The 20,078-nt window shown below is 49.0% G+C and overlaps 1 protein-coding gene across 2 annotated transcripts in view; it reads left to right on the top strand.

Annotated features, from left to right (window-relative positions):
• Nucleotides 1-4,405: 4,405 nt before the first annotated feature.
• The window catches only part of INPP5D (inositol polyphosphate-5-phosphatase D), a 122,819-nt gene continuing 107,146 nt past the window's right edge, over nt 4,406-20,078 (top strand). For both annotated transcript variants that reach the window (XM_057745968.1, XM_057745967.1), the window contains exons 1-2: nt 4,406-4,639; nt 19,756-19,819. In XM_057745968.1, the coding sequence (XP_057601951.1) occupies nt 4,506-4,639; nt 19,756-19,819 (198 nt within the window). In that variant the 5' untranslated portion in view covers nt 4,406-4,505. The remainder of the gene's footprint in view (nt 4,640-19,755; nt 19,820-20,078) is intronic.

Below are 20,078 nucleotides of genomic sequence, written 5' to 3'. Positions count from 1 at the left end.
GGTTACATTTCCCAATCTTGGAGATGTGGCCTTATGTAGAAGTCCTATGGGGCCCAGCAGCAAGATTCCCTTTGGTCACCAGAGCTACATGTTCTAGGAGTGCCCCCTATATGGGCTGCATGTGCCCTTCTGCTGTGGTGAGGCCAACTATTGTGGGCACACTGGTGGGTGGGGCTGACCCCTGGCCCAGCTGGCTGCAAGGCCATGCCTTATGTGATGGTTGTGGGTCAACTTGAGGGCAGGGTAGGCTTCTTGTATGGTTGGCTGTGCAACCTGGAGGGGTGTGGGGCTGCTGTTGGCCCACTCGTGGCGGGGGGGGGGGGGGTTAGGTCCCTGCATGGCTATCTGTGTGGCCCAGGGGGTGAGGTGGGTTGGGGCCTAGTACCAGCTCACTGGTGGACAGGGCAGTTCCCCAACACTAATATGCTAGAGGGAGGACTCCAGAATGGTGCTTGCCAGTGCCAGTGTTACTGGGATAGAACAAGCTCCCCAAAATGACTGCTGCCAGCATCTCTGTCCCCAGGGGGAGTTCCAGTTGCCTGCTGCCTCTCTGGGAGCCTCTCCAAGGTCAGCAAATATGCTGATCCAGGCTCCTTTCAAACTACCACCTCTGCACTGGGTCTCAGAATATGTAAGATTTTGTGTGCATCCTTTAAGATCAGAGTCTCTGTTTCCTACAGCCCTCTGGCTGTCCTGAACGTAAGCCTTGCTGGTTTTCAAAACCAGACAATCTGGGGGCTTGTAATCCCACTTTAGGACCCTTGAGCAGGAGAGTCCAGTGTAAGGCTCAGAGCCCGTGCTCCTCGGGGAGAATCTCTATAATTGTGTTACTCACCCCATTTGTGGGTTGGAAACAGAGGTGTGGGTCTTGACTGTACTGCATCTCTGCCCCTCCTACTCATCTCATTGTGGTTCCTTCTTTATGTCTTTAGTTGTGGAAAATCTGTTCTGCTAGCCTTTGGGTTGTTCTGATAGATAGTTGCTCCATAAGAAGGTATAATTTTGATGTGTCTGTGGGAGGTTCAGTGTCTTCCTATTCCACCATCTTGCCACCTCTCTCGTGAGCATTTTCTGGCATGCTCTGGGTAAGACCTGCATTTGTGGGTATCAATGCAGCAAAGGAATAGCCTCAGAGGAAATCATTGGAGGCCAGTATTCACAGGCAGCACAATGGATGAAGCAGTGTCATGAGTAATGGCAGAACCAGCAATAAATGAATGGGGTTAGGAAATGCAGAGGGAAGAAGAGCTATGTTGTCTCGAAATGAACAGGTTCTGAAGTGCCACCGCATTGTGAGTAACGGCCACTGCTACCCTCATCTTGCTGTACAAGATACAAAATCAGCCAGGAATGGTGCATTTGACAATAATAAACAAGACCTGAACAGGAAGAGAGGTCCTGGACATCACAGACTCTTCAAGTGCACTGATCGGACACTGAACTACATAATTACCTTCTCTCTATCCATTACTCTAAACCTTCATTGATAAATCACTACCTTACGGACTTCCCGGGTGGTGCAGTGGTTAAGAACCCGCCTGTTGATGCAGGGGACACGGGTTCAATCCTTGGCCTGGGAAGATCCCATGTGCCGCGGAGCAACTAAGCCCGAGTGCCACAATTACTGAGCCTGTGCTCTAGAGCCAGTGAGCTGCGACTATTGAGCCAGCGTGCCACAACTACTGAAGCTCGTGTGCCTAGAGCCCATGCTCCACAACAAGAGAAGCCACTGCAATGAGAAACCCGCGCACTGCAACGAGTAGCCCCTGCTCACTGCAACTAGAGAAAGCCCATGCACAGCAATGAAGACCCAAAGTAGCCAATAAATTAATTAATTAAAAAAGAAATCACTACCTGACATGGTTCCCTGAATTTTAAAATACAAGTTTTAATTAAATTGTTTATATAGACAGGGGCCCTGCAATATGTACTGAGGCTCCATTCTCCATAAGTGCAGCCCTAATCTAGAAGTTGGAGTTTTCTGAATGTCAAGGGCAGAAGGGCAAGTGAACAAGGAAGCTGACCGTGTTAGATGGCTTAGGAAATTGGGTTGGGAAGGAAGTGAAGATGGGATGGACCTTAAAAATTAGGGAAACGTGTATGACATGTATGTGTCTTGTATGTGTTGTGTGTGTGTCAAGGAGAAATCACACTGGATCAAATGTCAAGGACAGTCCCACTGGCCACCCTAACCCTGCTGAACTGTGGGACTCAGTGGGAATAGAGGTGTGGAAGGCAGGGTGGGAAGCTGGAGAGTGTTGTGGGGAGACAGTTGTAAGTGGAAGGGTCTGGGATGTGATAGAGGTTCCCTGGGGATGAGCTGGTCAAGGTGCTACGGGGCCAGAATTGTGGGTGGATCCTCCTGGTGGGCCCTGGAGTGACCCCGGGGGCTTCGAGGCAGATAGCAGGGAGGAAGTTGGTAGAGGTCAGTAGGGAAACGAGAGGAAGGCTGCAAAGTATATGGCGGGAGCTTCTGAGGAGCAGGGCTCTTAAGGAGAGGGTAGACTCCTTAAGTGTAGAGCTGAGCTGGCATTCAGGGAAGGAGCACTCTCCCCGGGGCTGCTGGGGGGTTGGCATCCAGGGCTGAGCCAGCTTCAGGAGGCCAGCTCTTATTTCCTCCTCAGTGTCCCCATGCCTAGCTCAGGACCTGGCCAGAGGGCTGTGATGCATGCTTGCTGAAGGCTTGGGAGTTCGTCCCTGGGTTCAGTGGGAGGAGCCAAAGGAGGGACCAGTGGCTGGGGAGAGGAAGCTCAGAGCCGCCTGGGAGGAACTGGCTTTGGGGAGGTGTGAGGACTGGGCAGTTTGCTGGGCTGAGTTTCCAAAAGGAACTTCATTTGGAGCCAGAGAAGGCCTGAAGCAGGGCGGTCACGCCTTGACCATGCTGCCCCCACGCTGAGCCCCCTGATTGGGCAGAATTTCCTGGCCTCAGGCCTGAGTTAACCACCTCCCCGGCCCCGCCCCCCATCTTCCCTAAGGCGGGAGGTGAGACCGGTCCAGGAGTCAGTCCACCTGAATCAGAGCGCTTTCCTTTGATTTTCAGAATCAGCTGTTGCACGTGCTGTCGCAGGCAGCAGGGGCTGGGGGTCCTGGCACACACGAGCTCCTCTGGGGGCTTCTCACCTTAAGGCGGAGAAAAGGAAACTGAGGCTGGGAGAGAGAAACCCAAGCAGCTCCTGCAGCTCGAATACAGAGGAGCTAGATTTGAATGGAGGCTTGCCTGGGCCAGGCCCCTGGATGTGGCTTCTCTTGTCGGGGGGCTGAGGGCTGAGGCAGGACAGGGCGCTTTGTGCAATAGGTCAGCACCTGCCCTTTTATCCTGGTGCACTGACCCGAGGACTGAGGACACTTCGTCTGTGGTCCAAGCCGCGTGTCCACTTCAGAGCCCTCAGAGTCTGCTCATCGTGGATGGTGGTCCCCCTACCCCCCCCAGAAGGCAGCTCCCTTTTGAGCTGTGGGCAGAGGCAGCCCTGCCCAGCCACCTCCAACTCTGCGGACATGTGGGACTCAGGAAGGAACGTCGTCTTTGCCAGGTGACCAGCTTTTCCCTGGGGATGTGTGAGTTTCCCAAGGGTCCCAGAAAGACCCAGAGGGGAAAACCCAGCCCCCCGCATCACCTTGTAAAAGGTCCATGTCTGAGACCCCCACGCTCCCTGTGTGTGTCTCTAAGCTGGGCTGCAGGGGTCAGAAAGCACTGCCCTGGAGAAGGGCTGCTATGGGTTCCTTCACAACCACTGGCCCCAGGGATGAGTGTAAATGTGTCACAGAGCTGTCACCTGGGCCCTGGGAGCCTTAGGGTGGTGTCGCCTGAGGTCCTCCCAGTGCCCAGGGCTGAATGATGTCTGGATTGCCGTGAGTCTCCAATATGGGGAGGGGGCTTGGCTGTACCCTTCCCCTCAATTTTGCTTGGCCCTGGGGCAGGCCTTAGTCCCAGCTGAGAAGCTCTGCCCTGTGAGCCTCTGTTCCATGGACAGGGAGTTGAAAAGTTCTGGGGCTGGGCAGAGGGCTGAGGCTGATGTCCAGGGCGTGGCCACCCCACGGGGGCACTGGGCCAGGCCTCAGAATGGCCGTTGCTGTGGCCATGCTCCTTCAGAAGCCAGCCATGAACCTCCTGATGCCAGAGGAGCTGACAGTTTCCCCCAGAAGGACTTGAGCCAGTGTTGGCCCCTCTGGGGACTGAGACCCATTAAAGGAAAGAGAGAGGGCGGGGGTGCGGGGGGGTGCGGGGGGGATGGAGAGGGAGGGGGTGGCGGGCAGTGGGCAGGCGGGTGGGGGGAAGGTGGAGGACCTCTTTTGCTTGGTCTCTGCAATGAGGAAGTTCTCTGCAGCTCGTTTCCTCTCCCTCACCGAGTGCCTGAAACAGGAAGTCGGTCAGTGCGCTGGTGGCAGCAGCTGGGGCGGCCGAGAGGGGACCAACGGCGGGTCGCGGTGCAGGGGCCCAGCTCCCCTCGGCTGTGTAGGTCCTGTGGGGAGGCCTTCGGCCCAGCCTGGGGAGGCCCACACCCGCCATGATCCCCTGCTGGAACCATGGCAACATCACCCGCTCCAAGGCGGAGGAGCTGCTCTCCAGGACGGGAAAGGATGGGAGCTTCCTCGTGCGCGCCAGCGAGTCCATCTCCCGGGCGTACGCGCTCTGTGTGCTGTGAGTACCGGGCCCTGCCCACCCCTGCCCCTCGCCCCGGCTTGGCCTCTCCTGCCCAGGCAAGGAGGTGATGGAGGTGCCACTCGGCAGAGGGGAAGCCGGCTCGGGGCTTAGCCAAGGGCCCGGCTCCGGGATGGGTTGTTTTTATGTCGAGTGACCTTGCACGCACCCTAGGTTTGTTGGTGGGTCCAGCTGAGGCCCATCGTGGACCTGCTCAGCCTCAGAGTTCAGGTTTTGCAGGGCTGGAGCCCTCCAGGGCCAGCCTGGGGCCTGGTCACACACTCCAGCTACTGGTGAGCCATGGGGTCAGGGGCTTCCTTGGGGTTCCATGGTCCAAGAGACGTGGACCAGGCTCTTTGAGCTGGGCGGAAGCTCAGAGCTCCATGGTGGTGGGTGTGTTAGAAGGCAGCTCTGTCAGTTCAGGTGTTGGTCAAAGATGCCCAGTTTGGAAACCCTCCTGGAAGAGCAGAATTGGCAAGAGGTGACCATTCCTGTGCCAGGCTTTGGGCCTTTGGAGGAAGCTGTTGTTTGGGGAGCCATGAGTAAGGTGCGGGGGGTGGGGGGGGGATTATCAGTTCACCCAGAAGTTGTATTTGGGGCCCTAGGAGCAGAGGAAGTCACATCACCAACAGCAGGAGCCTCTTCTCTCCCCTCCTTAGCCCTTGGCTGTGTACCCACCTGTTTGGGCCTCTCTGCCACCAACTCCCCCACTTCTCCCAGCTCCGGGGTGTTGCTGAATGCACCAGTTGTCCTAAAACCAGGGAACTGGCCACTCGCTGAAGGTTCCTTTTTAAAACACCCTTCTCAACCAATGTCTGAAAGAGGCCCTCGGCCCTCGACCCTGCAGCCCTGCGGTCTAACCATCCCCACTGGGGCCTCGGGCAGCTCCCGGTGCGGTGGGGAAGGGTGCGTCCCCCTGCACCTCTCAGGTAGTGCCCCTGGGCTTGCAGAAGGGTCCTTCCGAACAGGCAGCTCCTGCCGCTGTCCACGCAGTGGGGGGACGTGGGTCATGGACATGGGACTTGTTTGGAGCGTTGAGTCTGAGCAGTTGTCTGTGCATCGACCCATTTCATCCTCATGACAACCTGAAGTGCAGGTCCTTTGGTTGCCCCAATTTGCAGATGAGGAAATTGAGGCTCAGACAGGTTAATCGAATGATGACAGTCAAAGCCAAGGCTGTCTGCCCCCAGAGGCTGCACCCAGACAATCAGACTGCTGCCACCCTACTCCTGTGCCTGTCAGGCGGGTGTGAGCATGGGTTCCAGGTGACAGCAAGAGAAGGCGAGGCGTTTACAGGGGCAGCTGGGAGCATTTAGAAAATAACCCTGGCTCTCAGCTGGCCGCCTGGCCTGAGCTCTGACTGCATCAGAGCCTGCTCCCTCCCAAGGCCGGCTTCCTGAGCCCCCCATTCTCCCACCCGAGGGAAGCGAAGCAGACCCTGTGGGGACCTGTCTACGGGGCTGTAGAAATGGTGGGGAGAGTCTGATCTGTCTCTACTCAGCCCTCGTGGAGCTCTCCCCCTCCCCTGGGGGCCTCGAGAGCTGCCAGGCTCCAGCTCACTAATCTTCACAGCAGCCCTTTGACCAGGGAGCTGTGGTCGTGCTCAGGCTACAGATTGGAACGTGGGTCTCTCTGACTCCAAACTGGAAGCCTTGTCACAAGCAGGACTAGCAGAGGCCTTGGAACCTCTAGTCCCACCGCCCCTGACTTTGCAGGTGGGCAGACCTCAGAGAGCTTGAGGCCTTTGTCCACGCTGCCCTGCTGGCCAGTGGCAAACTGGAATCCAGGATGGTGTGCAGTACTCGTTCCTCCAGCTCGCCTCTTCCCCCCGCTCTCCCCTGCACTGAGTTACTCTTGGAGCCTCTTAGGGAGGGGGTATCCGTGTTCCCCCTGATGTCCACCATCCTCTTAGCCCTGGGCTGGGCTTCTTGTCAGTCTCCTAGACCCCAAGGCCCCTTTAGCTCCAGACACCAGGGCTTGGAGCCCCACCTAGCACGCCCGGCCTTGAGGCCAGGCTCTAAGCCTAGGCCCAGGGCTCCCCTTTCTCCTCCACTCTGTGGGGGAAACCACCCTTCCTGCAGGGTCAGGAGCCCCAGTAGGCTGTGGGATACCACGAATCACCAAACTTTCCAAAGCCCTGGGAGACCTAATTTTGCCGCCATGCTTAAGGTTGCCAATTAAGGAGATTTAAAAAAACTAGCTGAGTGACAACTAACTGCAACCTTTTAGCATCTCATTTCATGAAAGAAAGTGTCCTTTAACACCAAAAAGGCAGGAAGAACACGTTCTTAAAAAAAAAAAAAAGAAAAAAAAGAAGCCAAAAAGCCAGTCCTTTAAATCATATAGGTTTAACTTCCTGAAAAACACCGCCACCCACTCCATCCTCACTTTTCTCTTTTCCTGGGACTGTGAAAACCTCACCCCACACCCTCTTGGTCTACAGCCGGTGGTGGGAACCCCAATGGGGTTTCACAAGCGTGAGTTTCACAAACGTCAGGCTTCATCCTCTGCTGTCTCTCTGGAAGTTGCTGAGAGTGCAGGACCCCGAGTGGGGCAGCTGTGGGGTCGGGGCCTTTTAACGACCCTGCTGCAAAGTGAGCCAGGATGCAGAAGGAAGCCTTCAGGACGGACCGCCTGCTCTAGAAATCTCCATATGGGAAAAGACCTCGGGGCCCAGGTGCCCAGACCTGTGCTGCCTGGACCCCAGCAGCTGGAGTATCTTCCCGGCCTCTCCAGCAAGTGAAGGGATCGTGGGGGGCTTCCCACCCCTGGTTTAGGCAGGTGTGTTTGGAGCTCGAGGAACTGAGGGCAGCTTCCTCGGGAGTGGCCTTCGTGCTCAGGAAAGAAGACAGAATTTGACTATTTAAATGGAACTAGGGAGGGGTGAGGGAGACACCAAAAGACAAGGCCGCGATTCAGTGTGGCCCACGTGACCTAGGAGTGCACGTTCGCCCCGGGCCTAGCAAACCCACACTTCCTCTCGGGAGGTCAGCCCTGCCACCTGCCACTGGGCAGGAAAGCACAGATCTCTCCTCAGCCACTCAGAAAGCCCCACTTTAGGGAGATCCCGAGGCCCATCTCGGGGTGCAGAGAGCTGGAGGAGGAAGACCCCAGGAGCTGACCGCATGGATTGAGTCTGGCTATGCCTTCTTACAGCGAGTGCCTGAGAACGTGAGGGGCAGCAGGCTCTTCTGCGTGGGGCCTATGTCATGCTCACCTGGCCCCACTCAAACCCACCAGCAGAGTCGGCCCTGCTCAGGGAGGCTTGGGGGCTCCTCAAGGGGGCCACCCGGCCCCTCTTGTATGGAGGGTGCTAAGAGGCCATCAAGCTCGTATCCTCCTCTCTGGCGAGAACTGTGCTTCCACGTAGGGGCCAGCACACCTGTCAGGTCCATCAAGGTGAGGGGTCACCGGTCAGCCAGGACCAGCCTCTCCTTGCCCTGGCTGTGCAGGCAGAACTAGAACAATGGCGCAGTGGTGTTGGGGATACACCTCCCTCTCTGTAAGAGCAGCCTGGGCCCCGAGAGCAAGCCTATATACGACTGGGTCCATCAGCCACCATCCAGGATGGAGCTGCTCGGTCGGGTGGCGTTCCCACCAAACCACACCAGAGAGAGTTGGCTTCTCTCCCAGGGGAGGGGGCAGGCTCGTGCTGCCTGTGACTCAGAAACCAATGCCTGGTCCAGCCAGCTGTGGTGGGGATACGGTCTTGGTTTCCCTCAGCACCTGGCCCTCCACAAGCTGCCCAGGAAGACCTATGGGCCTCTTTCCTAGGGACGGTACACCAGGCAGCCTGGACTTGGTAGCTTTGTGGGCGCAGCCAGAAAGGTGAAGAAGCACCAGAAGGACATTTAGTCACCAAAAGTGCCCTCAGAGAAGGCGTTCTACTTGTTGGGAATAATGTGACAGCGCACTTGCGGTACAGCAGGCCATGAGACTTGCTCCACAAACCTAAGGTAGTTGCTAATCTGCTCTGCCTAAAAATAACACCAAAAGACTTACAAAGGGCACCTGTGTGCCGGGTTCTGTTCTAAGCTCTTTGCACATATTAACTCACTCATGGTCCACAATGGCCTTTGGAGGAAGTGTGGTTATTATCCCCACTTTACAGATGTGGAAACCGAGGCCCAGGGAGTTTAGGTAACATGCCATGTCTACAGTACTAACAAATGGCAGGGCGGGGACTTGAACTTGCTGTTCTTGGAAGGGAGAAAGAGAGAGAAGCCAGCAAGTCTGGGTGTGGGTAGGAGACACAGAGAAGGGACTTGGAGAGCAGAGGTGTCCAGAAGGGGCGTAAAGCCATTTATTGCGGTGCAAATGGGTGTGATGTAATCCACCTTCCTCCAATCCCCTTTCAAAGTTTAGTAAAGTTTACACAACTCATGAATTACTTTTGTGCAAATGCAAAGAAAAACACTGTTTTTCCTATCTGGTATTGACAAAGCTGGGGGGGAAAGGCTGGCACAGACAGCGCAGCTCCTGAAATCTGGTTTACATAAGAAATTGTCCAAGGACAACTGTTCTGAGCATTCCTTCTGTGGGCAAGACTGGGAGGGAGTGATGTGCCCTGGAAGGCCTATGTGTGTGATGGATTCCTAGTACCTTCTATGTGCAGTGATTCAGAAAACCTGTGGTAAATTAGAATGTCTCCAGGTTTTCTGTGCCTTTGTCTAGCTCCCTGGAGCAATCCTTCCAGAACCAGGGTAGGTTCTGGCTTTGGTGTGTTTTGCAAGCTTGCCTACCTGACAGGTGAAATTCACCTGTGCACTGACATCGGTGCTTCTCCTCTGAGTGGTCCCATCTCCTGGGGTGTGAACACCAGCATCATGATGAGAGGTGATGCTTCCTTCCTCCCTGCCCCAGCGATGGAGTGAGATGAGCTCCGCTCTTCCCTCCATAATTCAGGCCGTGTGATGCAGTCCTAAGGGGCAAGCACTCTGTGGTTGGCTAGACATAATGTGAATTCTAGCCTTTGGGAGATACTAACCTCCCTGTGCCCACCCAGCATCCTCATTGGTGAAATGCCCACTCGTTGGGTTAATTTTTTTATTGCAGTATAGGTCACATCCCACAAAATCACCTTTTGGGTAGTGTACAGTTCAGTGGTGTTTAGTACCTTTGTGATATTGTCCAACGATCACCACCAGCTAATTCCAGAACTTTTTCATCACACCCCACCCACCCCCGCAAAAACCCCTGGACCCATTAGTAGTCGCTTTCCATTCCCCTTCCTCCCAGCACTTGGCATCCGCTGATCTACTTTCTGTCTCTGACCATTTGCCTATTCTGGGTATTTCATAGAAATGGAGTCATACAATATGTGGCCTTTTGTATCTGACTTTTTTCACCTGGCATAATGTTTCCAAGGTTCAACCATATTGTAGTATGACTACCATTGGTTTTTATGGCTAGAGTTTAGCCCATTATATCAATCTACCACATTTTCTTTAGCCATTTGTCAGTTGATGGGCACTTGGGTTGCTTCTACTTTGGGGCTCTTACGAATGGTGCTGCTCTGAGCATTCATGTACCAGTTTTTCTGTGGATGTGTGTTTTCAGTTGTCTTGGGTGGAACTGCTGGGTCATATGGTAATTCTATGTTTAACTTTTTGCTGAACTGTCAAACTTCCATGGCAGCTGTGCTGTTCACATTCCCATCAGCAGTGTAAGAGAGTTCTAATTTTTCCACATCACCACCAACACTTACCTTTTTGATAATGGCCATCCTAGTGGGTGTGAAGCAATATCTTACTGTGACTTCGATTTATATCTCCTTAATGATGAATGATATCGAGGGTCTTTTCGTGTGCTCCTTGGCCATTTGTATACCTTCTTTGGAGAAATGTCTATTCACATCTTTTGCCCATTTCAAAAAAATGGGGTGAATTGTCTTTCTGTTGTTGTCATTGGATTATTGAGAGGATAGAATGGGAGAATGTGGGCAACATGTGTACAGAGTCAACACCCGCGGAACACTGGCTGTTACTTTTTTACCAGCTACGAGGTGAGTGGTGACATCTCAGAAGCAGAGGCGTGCAGGGCCATCTGTGTGGAGCATTCCACAGCAGACGGGAGGAGCAGAGTGGTGGCTGAGTGTCACTTCTGGAGCTTCCTGGAGGCTGCGGGAGCCTCCGGGAGACACTGAGCTGTCATGCAGGGCCTCCTCAGAGGAAGTGCTCAAAGAGATGAGGCAGGAAGAGGGCTTGAGTGACACCCGAGTGGCCAGCGGCTGCTGGGGCCCAGGGCACGCACCTGGAGGCCTGAGGGAGAGAGGGGTCAGGGGCACAGGTGCCGGGAAGAACCACGGAATGAACAGGGAGATGAAGAGAAAAGTTGAGAAGCGGTGGCCATCTTAAGAGTGATTACCTACCAATGTAGGGGGTAGGGACTGAGGGAACTAAAGTCCTAAGGGTCTGAGGAAGCTCGACAGCCCAGCAGGTGGATGAGGTGGGGATGGGTGTCGACAGCCCAGGCCCTGGGCAGTGGGCAGGGCACACCTGCAGCTCTGTGGACCAGATCCCTCCTCTCTCCCCTGCTCGTTTCACACTCCCTTTGTTCCATTGATTTGAAAAACGTTGCGTTTTCAAGTGCCAGGACCCAAACCATTTGGGTTCAATTACTTTTATCATTAACACCAGACAGGACTGGACCCCAAAGGATCAGCTGGCCCAGCCCCCTCACTTAAACCAGAAACCTGCCCTCTTGAGGGGAGAGGCTTGCTGAGGCCATTTCAGGCATCAGTGGCGGTGCAGAAATAGACCTTCTGATAAACAGGGCGTTCTTTCAAGTAACTTTAAAAAATACAGTATTAAGTATAACATACAAAGAGTTCAAGGTGTAAGGGAAGAAAACAATCACCCAGTCACTGAGATGAGAGACTAACATAAATATTGTTAATTTGTTGGTGTATTTTCTCATTCATTTTCTCTCTCTCTGTCTCTACACACACACACACACACACACACACACACACACACAAGCTCCATAATAAATATACCTAAAGCTATGTGATTTTACCCTGTATCATATCTATAGCAACATTAGCATTTTCCTACGTAGTTAATCTTTCTTCCTAAATATCATATTTAATGGAGGCACAAATTCTATTACATGATGTGCTGTAATGTATGGAGTGATTCTATTGACAGACATTAAAGTTACTAACAGTGTTTTGTTGTTATAAATATGACAGTGATGAAGGTCTTTGTGCAGATATGTGACATTTCTGGTGATAGATTCCCAGGGGTGGAATTACTGGATCAAAGGATAATGTTTTTAAGGCTCTTGATGCAAAATGACAAATTGCTTCCCATAAAATTTGTTACAATTTATGCTCTGGTAAGCAGTATCAGAGGGTCCCCACCTCATTCCAGTCTCCCTACACTGAATATTTTCATTAAAAAAAAAATTATTAAATTGCAAGGTGAAAGGTGGCCAATTTCTGTTCTTTTTGATTTGCATTTCTTGATTGCCGTCATGGTAAACTTGTTTGGATTACCTACCTTCATCATTTCTCTTTTTTCCATTCTCTTTGCCATTTTTCTTTTGAAATTGTAGTTTTTCTGTTATCTATTTGTATGAATTCCTTATCTCACATTTGAGGCAAATATTTTCACTGTGGTTTGCCTTTAAACTTCATGACTTTTTTTTTACATTCAGAAATTATAAATTTTTGTAAAGTCTATCAATCTTGTTCTTTTGTGACTTTTTCCCCCTTTGCTTTCCACTGTAGGGCGTCCCTCTGCACACAGAAATTTTGTTCTTTTTCTTCCTGTGGGAGGCAGGGCCTTTGGAGCTAATAGGATTGGGCTAAGGGATGACTCTGCCTTTCCAAGCTCTGGCAGCTTGTCTAGTTCAGCGGGGCCTTGGTTTTCTCATCTGAAAACCTGGGATAAGAATACCCATGTGGCAGTGTCGTTGGATGGATTGAATGAAAGTGTGTATCACATGCTCAGCATAGTATTTGGCAAGAGCAGACAGAGAGAGTGTAGGTTTTTTGGTTTGTTTGTTGCTGTTGTTGTTTTACATTGAGCACTTTAACCTCTCTGGAATTAATGAATGGTGTAAAACAAAGGTTTATGTGTATTTTTCTCACGTAACCATCTTTCTCAAAACCTCTTATTGAATAACTTGTTCCTCTGCCTTTGTGATTCCTCTCTTACCATGTATTAAGTCTTAAATACCTCTTTTTTGCCTGTTTACCCTGGTGCACGTTTTTCTGCTTTTCTTACACCAATTTCATACCAAATGCATTACCACAATTTTATAAACTATTTTATTTTAGGATTTGCATATCTACTCTTTTTTTTCCAGGTGAAATGGATAATAATGTTGTCAAGTTGGAAAAAAATAGTATTGGGACTTTGTTTGGAATTGCATGAAATCCATAATACAACTTGTGAAAAATGAACATTTTACTATTATTTGGTCTTAACAATAAATATAGCTATCTCTATTATTTTAAGTTTAGTAATTTTCTTTATAGATCCTATGTATTTCTTTTTATGATTACTTCGGATTATTTTATAATTTTGTTGCTATTGTGAATACCTTTTCTTCTAGGCTTACTCTTTTGGGGTAACTGATAACATACAGAGAAGTTGTAGATTTTATAAATTCACCTTTTATTCTATCACTTTACTCCTCATTATTTAAAATTGTTTTCATTTACTTCTCGGATTTTCTTGCTAAACAATCAAATCATATAAAAATTATAATTATTTTGTGGTCTACTTTCCAAATACTTGTAACTCTTATTCAGATTTCATAACTTATTACATTGGTCAATATTTCTAAAATATTACAGTGAAAGGTATTGGGAAGAGAAAATGTCTACCTCAGGCAGAACACTATGAGAATCAAACATGATACTGCTTGGGGGGGCTTCATATAGTATCTGGCGCATAGTTAGCAATTGAAAAAAATTAGCTGTTTTTCTTTACATGTCATAGAAGGAGCTGTCTTTTCCTAGTTTTGAAGAACTGAGTATTAAATTTTATCAAATGACTTTTTGATAATCAATTGAGATGATTAAGCTGTTTCCCTTATTTCACTAACTGGTAAATAGCTTGATTATATAGATTTTCTAATATGAACCATTTTTTGTGTGATTAAAGTGAACTGTTCTTGATTATGATAATTTTATTGTACTCTGAATTTTATTTAGAATTTTTGTATGTGTGTTCATAAGTGAGATTGACTTTTTTGATTTTGATCATGTTATGATTTAAAAGTCTTGTATGTTTTATAAAATATCCTGGAGACATTTATGAAGAGTCATCACTATCTGATTTTTTTAAATATAAAAGAAATTGGCAAAGGTGCCTTTCCTCAGAGCCATTTATAGAGATAATTCTTTAATATTTACTTCAGTTTCTTCTTTGGTATTGATTTATTCTTGTTTTCTATCTCCTCTCATGTTACTTTTTAAAAAATTTTTATTTTATTGGAGTATAGTTGATTTATAATGCTGTGTTAATTTCTGGTATACAGCAAAATGATTCAGCTATACATATATACACATTCTTTTTCATATTCTTTTCCATTACGGTTTATCACAGAGTATTGTATATAATTCCCTGCTGTATACAGTTGGACCTTGTTGTTTTCAGGTTACTTTTGATAAGTTACATATATTTTTCAGTAAACAGTCCATTTGTTGAGATTTTTCAAATTTCCTGGCATACCGTAATGCATAGTTTTCTGTAATTTTAAGGTTTCTCTTTCACTGCTGTTGTTACCTTCCTTTTCTCATTACTGGTTTTGCTTGCTCGTTGCGTTTTCCAGGATCCCAGCAGGAAATAGATGGCATAACCCAAAGGGGTGCTAGGCATGGGGTCCTGAAGCAGCCTGGGGCTGCAACCACGGGAAGCCATTCCCACCCCTGGCCCTGAAGAGGCAGGGCCATCTGCCTTGAGCCGTGGCCTCCCGTGGAGGAACTCAGCCATTGCTGACCTTCAGTGGGTAGCATGGGGTCAGGGGAACATATGCCCCCATCTCACCATCCTCTCACTCTGCCAATGCCTCACATTAGCTAAATGCTGGTAAAGCAGCCCACACGGGTCAGCCTGCTGGACACAGGGCAGGTGGAGAAGGATAGAGAGCGGGTCTCTTGGGGGTTGGAGGGCAGGGTGAAGGACGATGTCCAGCTCACTTGCATTCTTTCCTTTTTGCTATTCTGTTTGTCAGAGGGTTGTCCGTTTAATTTTCTGCATTTCAAGTCATATGCTCTTAGCTTTATTTTTCTGCTCTGCTTTTTCTTTTTATATTAGAAAGCTCCTATGCGTTCAGGGACCCCTGCTGTATATATGTTTGAGAACAGAGTTGTGTCTTCTGTATTTCTCATCTTCCCTCTCCTTCTGTACCGACTTCCTCAAATTTATCTTCTTCCTTGCTAAAGTGCTGCGGAACATGAGCTGCTATTCACTACCTATCTTGGGGTGTTAAATGCTGACCATAGACCTCTAGGTTTTTCACTTCTGATCAGTTTTTCTTGTCTCATGTTGCTCAGTTTCACAACTGATTTTTCCAGTTTCAGAGATGCAATTGTCTCTTAAATCTTACCAAGTTCACAAGTCAGACTTCTCCAGAATGTCTTTTTCCTTTTTTCTTTTTTCAGTGATTCTGTGTAACATGGAGATATCACTTTGAGTTCTTGAAAAATTATCCCCTCCTTTTGAGTGGCGATGTTTTTGATAGGTCTGGTGATTTTTCTTTTCCAACAAAGAACTGTCAGGAAAAATTGGATTGGATTTTCTTTTAGAGATTGGACTGGGTTTCTGCCCAAATCTTCTTCCCAAAGATAAAAGGATCAGCAGAGATGGGGGTGGGACCACCGGATCCAAGAACCACCTGATGGGGTTGAGAGATGTGGGGGTGGTGTGGTACCCGGATAGGTGGGCTTCCCCCCAGGGGTCTCATGCCAGGAACCTGCTGGACCCCCAGGCTGCTGGGGGAGGGTGCTCGGCCAGCCCCGAACTACACTCTGGATGTCTCATCCCCACCTCTCCCCTGGCCCCCTGGGCTGCCTCCTCTTGCTTTCTCTTCTGACCCGATGGCCTCTTTTTCTTACTCTCTTTAGCTGGGATTCTTTAAGGTTTGGGTGGTGAACTGTGAACACCATTGGCTCTTAGGGCATGCACAAGTTTTCTCTTCTTTCTACATTGGGTCCAAGTGGCTTTTTGAATGCAGAAGTTCCAACCCTTGTTCTCCCATCCTGTCTTGTCCAGATGTCTGCAACGCTCAAGAAGAAAAAAAGAGAAAACACGAACAATTAGAAATTTGAACTGAAATATAACAAGTTACAAAGAGGTTTAAAAACAATTATAGAACATGCTAAGCTGATCAGCATAGTGAGACAGACACTGATGAGGTTCTCGAATTTCAGAGTTTGTCCCCCCCCCCCCATGAGACTCACCATAGTAAAGGATGCTTCTGGGCACACTTGTCAGTGGTTATTTGGCTAGGAAGAGTCACACTATGAAATAGTAGTATTTATCGGAGAGAATAAATAAAATGCCATGAAGTAGCTTCTTCCTATTTCCATTTGCTTATCCTCTTATATTCAAGTAAAACTTCCCAAACCATGATCTGAAATTGCCCCTCTGGGGAAGCATCTTCCTGCTTAGAACAGTGTACGCACCTATAGTCTAGTCACCCAACAGCTGTTGGGAGTCACATGGGAAATTTGCTGTAAACGCCACTGCACTCGCAAGTGGAGGCATCTCACATGCACCGGGGACGCGGGAGACTGGGATGGCCCGACACCATCCCAACCTGGGTCTCCAATGGGAGCATTCCGAACACACTTGCCCTGAAATGTGACCCAGTCACTGGAAGGAGTAGCAGCTGAGGACAGTGTTAGCACCCTAAATGGTTACTAAGTCACCATAAAGAGGTGGGAAATTGCTGGAGGGGACCATTGCCCCCAGTGAGCACTGGAACATTATGTTCCAGTGCAGTAGTTGTCAAAGATGATTTAGTTGTGGCATCTTCCCTTGAAACATTTTACATGTGAGATTTTATGGGGGGGGGGGGGGTGTGTGTGGTGTGTGTGCATACGTGTATATGTGTACACACATGTATGTGTATGGATATGTTTATGCATGTAGGACCAGGTGAAGTGCAGCTGCTGGTGAGTGTGGAAGGCCGAGGGGTGCCCGCCTCCATCTCCCTGCAGAGCCCCCAGCATTCCTGGTATGCTCTCCCAGGGGCCGTGTGTGGCAGGGTGAGTGGTGGTGGTGGTAGTGGTGGTAGTGGTGGTGGTGGTGATGCTCTATGCTTTCCCTTAAAGATCTACTGATTCTTCCCCAGGGATGATGTGTGGGCCCCATGCCTTGGAGATGCTGAGATGTGACTACCCAAGGGGAAAGTATCCTCTCTTCCTGTTGTGCTCCCTTTTGAATTCTGATCTGTTTGAGTAATACAGCATTGTTTCTTTGTTTCAGTGTTTCTAGAACATCTTTGAAAAAGCCATAAAGTCTTGTCTGCCACACTCGATTAACTAAAGGGCCTTCCTGTTCTGTGCCGCTGTCTCTGTACCTCTCCTGGTGACTCTGTGTTCCTTTCTTTCTGTTTACAAGCTGATGTTTGGGGCCTGTTCAACCTCTTCCACAAATTAGCTGCCCTCAGCCAAATAAGAGACGGTTCTCGCCCTGGCCTTATTTGCATATCTACAGGAGGAAGTGTCATGAGAACAAGCAATGAAAGATAAGAGCAGAGCAGGCTTCCAGCTGTCCTCCAGCCCGGCATGTGCCTGGCAGGCTCTGCAAAGGGGGTTGAGGCTGCAGGGGATGGGGATGGGGGAGTTAGGCTGGGTCTGGGATGGTTCCCTGATTCCGGGGACATCTCCTGGAGCTGAGGTGGTCCTAGACTACATGTCATCCTGGCCATCTCTGAGATAAGCCGATTGTGGTATCAGTTCAGGCTCTAAAGACAGGAAGGGGAGCGGAAAGATGGGAATTAAAGGGATCAGAGGAAGAGAGGAAATTTTCCTATGAGAAGTGAAGAGACGTGTGAAAGTGAAATTACCCAAAACAGTCTCCAAAATTTTCTTTTAACATTCATTGTTTCAAAAGGCATTAAAAATTGTAAAATTAACCACATAAAATTGTAAAACTTCTAAACAGCTAAAAAAGAAAATAAAATCAATAAACATTGTTAAAAATAAATAACTTCAAGATATATTTTAGCATACATCAAAGTCTTAGAATAAATAAGCAAGAGATAATTTTTAAAATGTGAGCCAAAGAAATGAAAAGGAATCCACGGAAAAAGAAATACAAGTAATGAAACATACGAGAACACGTTCAACCTTTCTCATAAAGAAAGGCAAATTAAAGCAAGCCATCATTTTTTTTTCACCTCTCAGATTTGCAAAAGATTGAAATGTCTGATAACAGCCAGTTGGCAGGGTGTGGGGAAATAGACACTTTCATATCCGGTTAGTAGGAGACACAATGTGAGAACTTCACTGGAAGGCAATTGTTCATCTCTATCAAAATATAAAGTGCCTGCATCCTTCAGCCCAGCTGTTCTCCTTCTGGTGATTTATCCACAATCTCTAACAAATGTCAGCACCTGTAGTGTTTGGTGTGTTTCGGGTGCTAGTCTAAATGCTTAATCTACACAACAGGCAGATGCTGTGTTATTATTCTCCCCTTTTTACTGATGGGGAAACTAAACTCCAGATTCACCAATGTACACAGGAGGTTGGAACAAAGATGTTCACTGCAGCATTATTTATAATAGCAAAAAGCCCAAAGTAACTACCTGTCCATCATCACAGTCTACTCAGATGATGGCACGGCTACATGGTGGAACGTGACTTGGGCATATTGCTAATATTTTTTTGGAGAAAAACAGCAAATTTCAGAACGATGTATATAGTATGATGTTATTTGCATTTAAAAGATATGCATATATAAGTTTGTGTGTATGTTTAAACCTTTTGGAATGATTTACAAAAAGGAGTAGAACTCTAAGGAACTCACAGGAGTCAGGGAAGGAGACATTTATTTTTCATTTTTTATCTTTCTGTGTGGTCTTACATTTTGTAAACTAGTGTATAATTTTAATATCTAGTTAAACAATAACATAAATGTTTAGTGCCAGGCACATAGGAGGGGTTAAATGACTGCAACTTTTGTACTGAAGCATTGCCTTCACCACAGAAACAACATGAGCATCTGTGAGTTGGAGTGTGGCCCCTGCCTGGGGGTCCAGCAGGGGTGGGCAAGTTTTCAAGGTCTGTAAGAATCCCAAGTGGGGGAAATGGGGGCGGGAAGTTTATGGTGGGTGAGAAAACAGGCCAGCCATTTCAACTGAGAGTGTAAGATCCAAGTAGCATTTCCCCCAAACTCTTATGCCTGTGGGCTCAGCAGCAGAGCCAGTGGACCTCCATGGCCACCTGCTGCCACCAGGCTCTCTGCAGGCTGGGTCCTCCAGCTGGACCACCCACCAATAGGTCCCTTTCCCAAGGTGCTCAGACAAGACAACGTTTGCTTCCTCTCAAAGCTTTTAGGAAAGTGAAAAATAGCTCTTCTTCCTGGAGACCTCTAGACCAGAGAAAGAGAAGAGAATCTGAGATTCCTTGCACTTCTGTGTTAGAAGCAACCCTAAGGCTCACCCACCAGCTGCTAGGAGAATCCAGATCTCTGAAGGGATGAGGACCGGCCTTTGGGAGAATGAAGCTATGGGGCAAAGTCTCCAGGGGAGGCAGCCACAGGGAACTCCGCCCAAAGCTGAGTGATCCTGGCCCTGGCCAGCGCCGCCCCTCTGTGGCCGTGCCCACCATGCATTTGGCATGTGCCCACCGTGCTTAGCCCCACTGGAGTCTCATTTCTTCTTGAAACACCCCCTCTGGCTCCATTCATCTGGCCAGCATGACAGTCCAGAGGTGGAGGAAGCCCTTTCAGATGGCAGCCTCCTTTACATCAGACCACACAGCTGTCAAGAGCCAAAGGAAATCATGTCCCAAAGACCCCACCTGCCTTTCCCTAAGGCTCCTTGAATGCTGGGGGCTGGAGGAAGGGGAAAAGCAGTGCCTCTGCCCAGGATTGCTTGATGTCCAGAAAAAGGAATGCATAGGTTCTAATTCAGCGTTTGGTCTATTTCAGGTACCGGAATTGCGTTTACACGTACCGGATTCTGCCCAACGAAGAAGATAAGTTCACTGTTCAGGTAAGCCTTTTATAAAACTTGAAACCTGACTGTGACTGGAACCTGTATTGGCAGAGAAAGAGTGAAAGAGAGGAAGAAGGGAAGAAAGCAGGTGTCCCAAGCAGCCTAGACCTGGGGCTTTGGCTAAGCCTGTCTTTCTCCTAGAAGAACCTGCCTGGGGCTGCTTAGCGGGTAGACTGTGACCTGCCTGGGACATGATGGAGCAGGCACGACAGACATTATTTGTGTTCATGGCTGTGAAGGGGCAATAACGGGAAGA

The sequence above is a fragment of the Hippopotamus amphibius genome, chromosome 8 (genome assembly GCF_030028045.1).
Source record: "Hippopotamus amphibius kiboko isolate mHipAmp2 chromosome 8, mHipAmp2.hap2, whole genome shotgun sequence".
Classification (NCBI taxonomy): Eukaryota; Metazoa; Chordata; class Mammalia; order Artiodactyla; family Hippopotamidae; genus Hippopotamus; species Hippopotamus amphibius.
The sequence above is the reverse complement of the archived record's forward strand: the minus strand, read 5'-3'. Positions and strand labels throughout refer to the sequence as shown.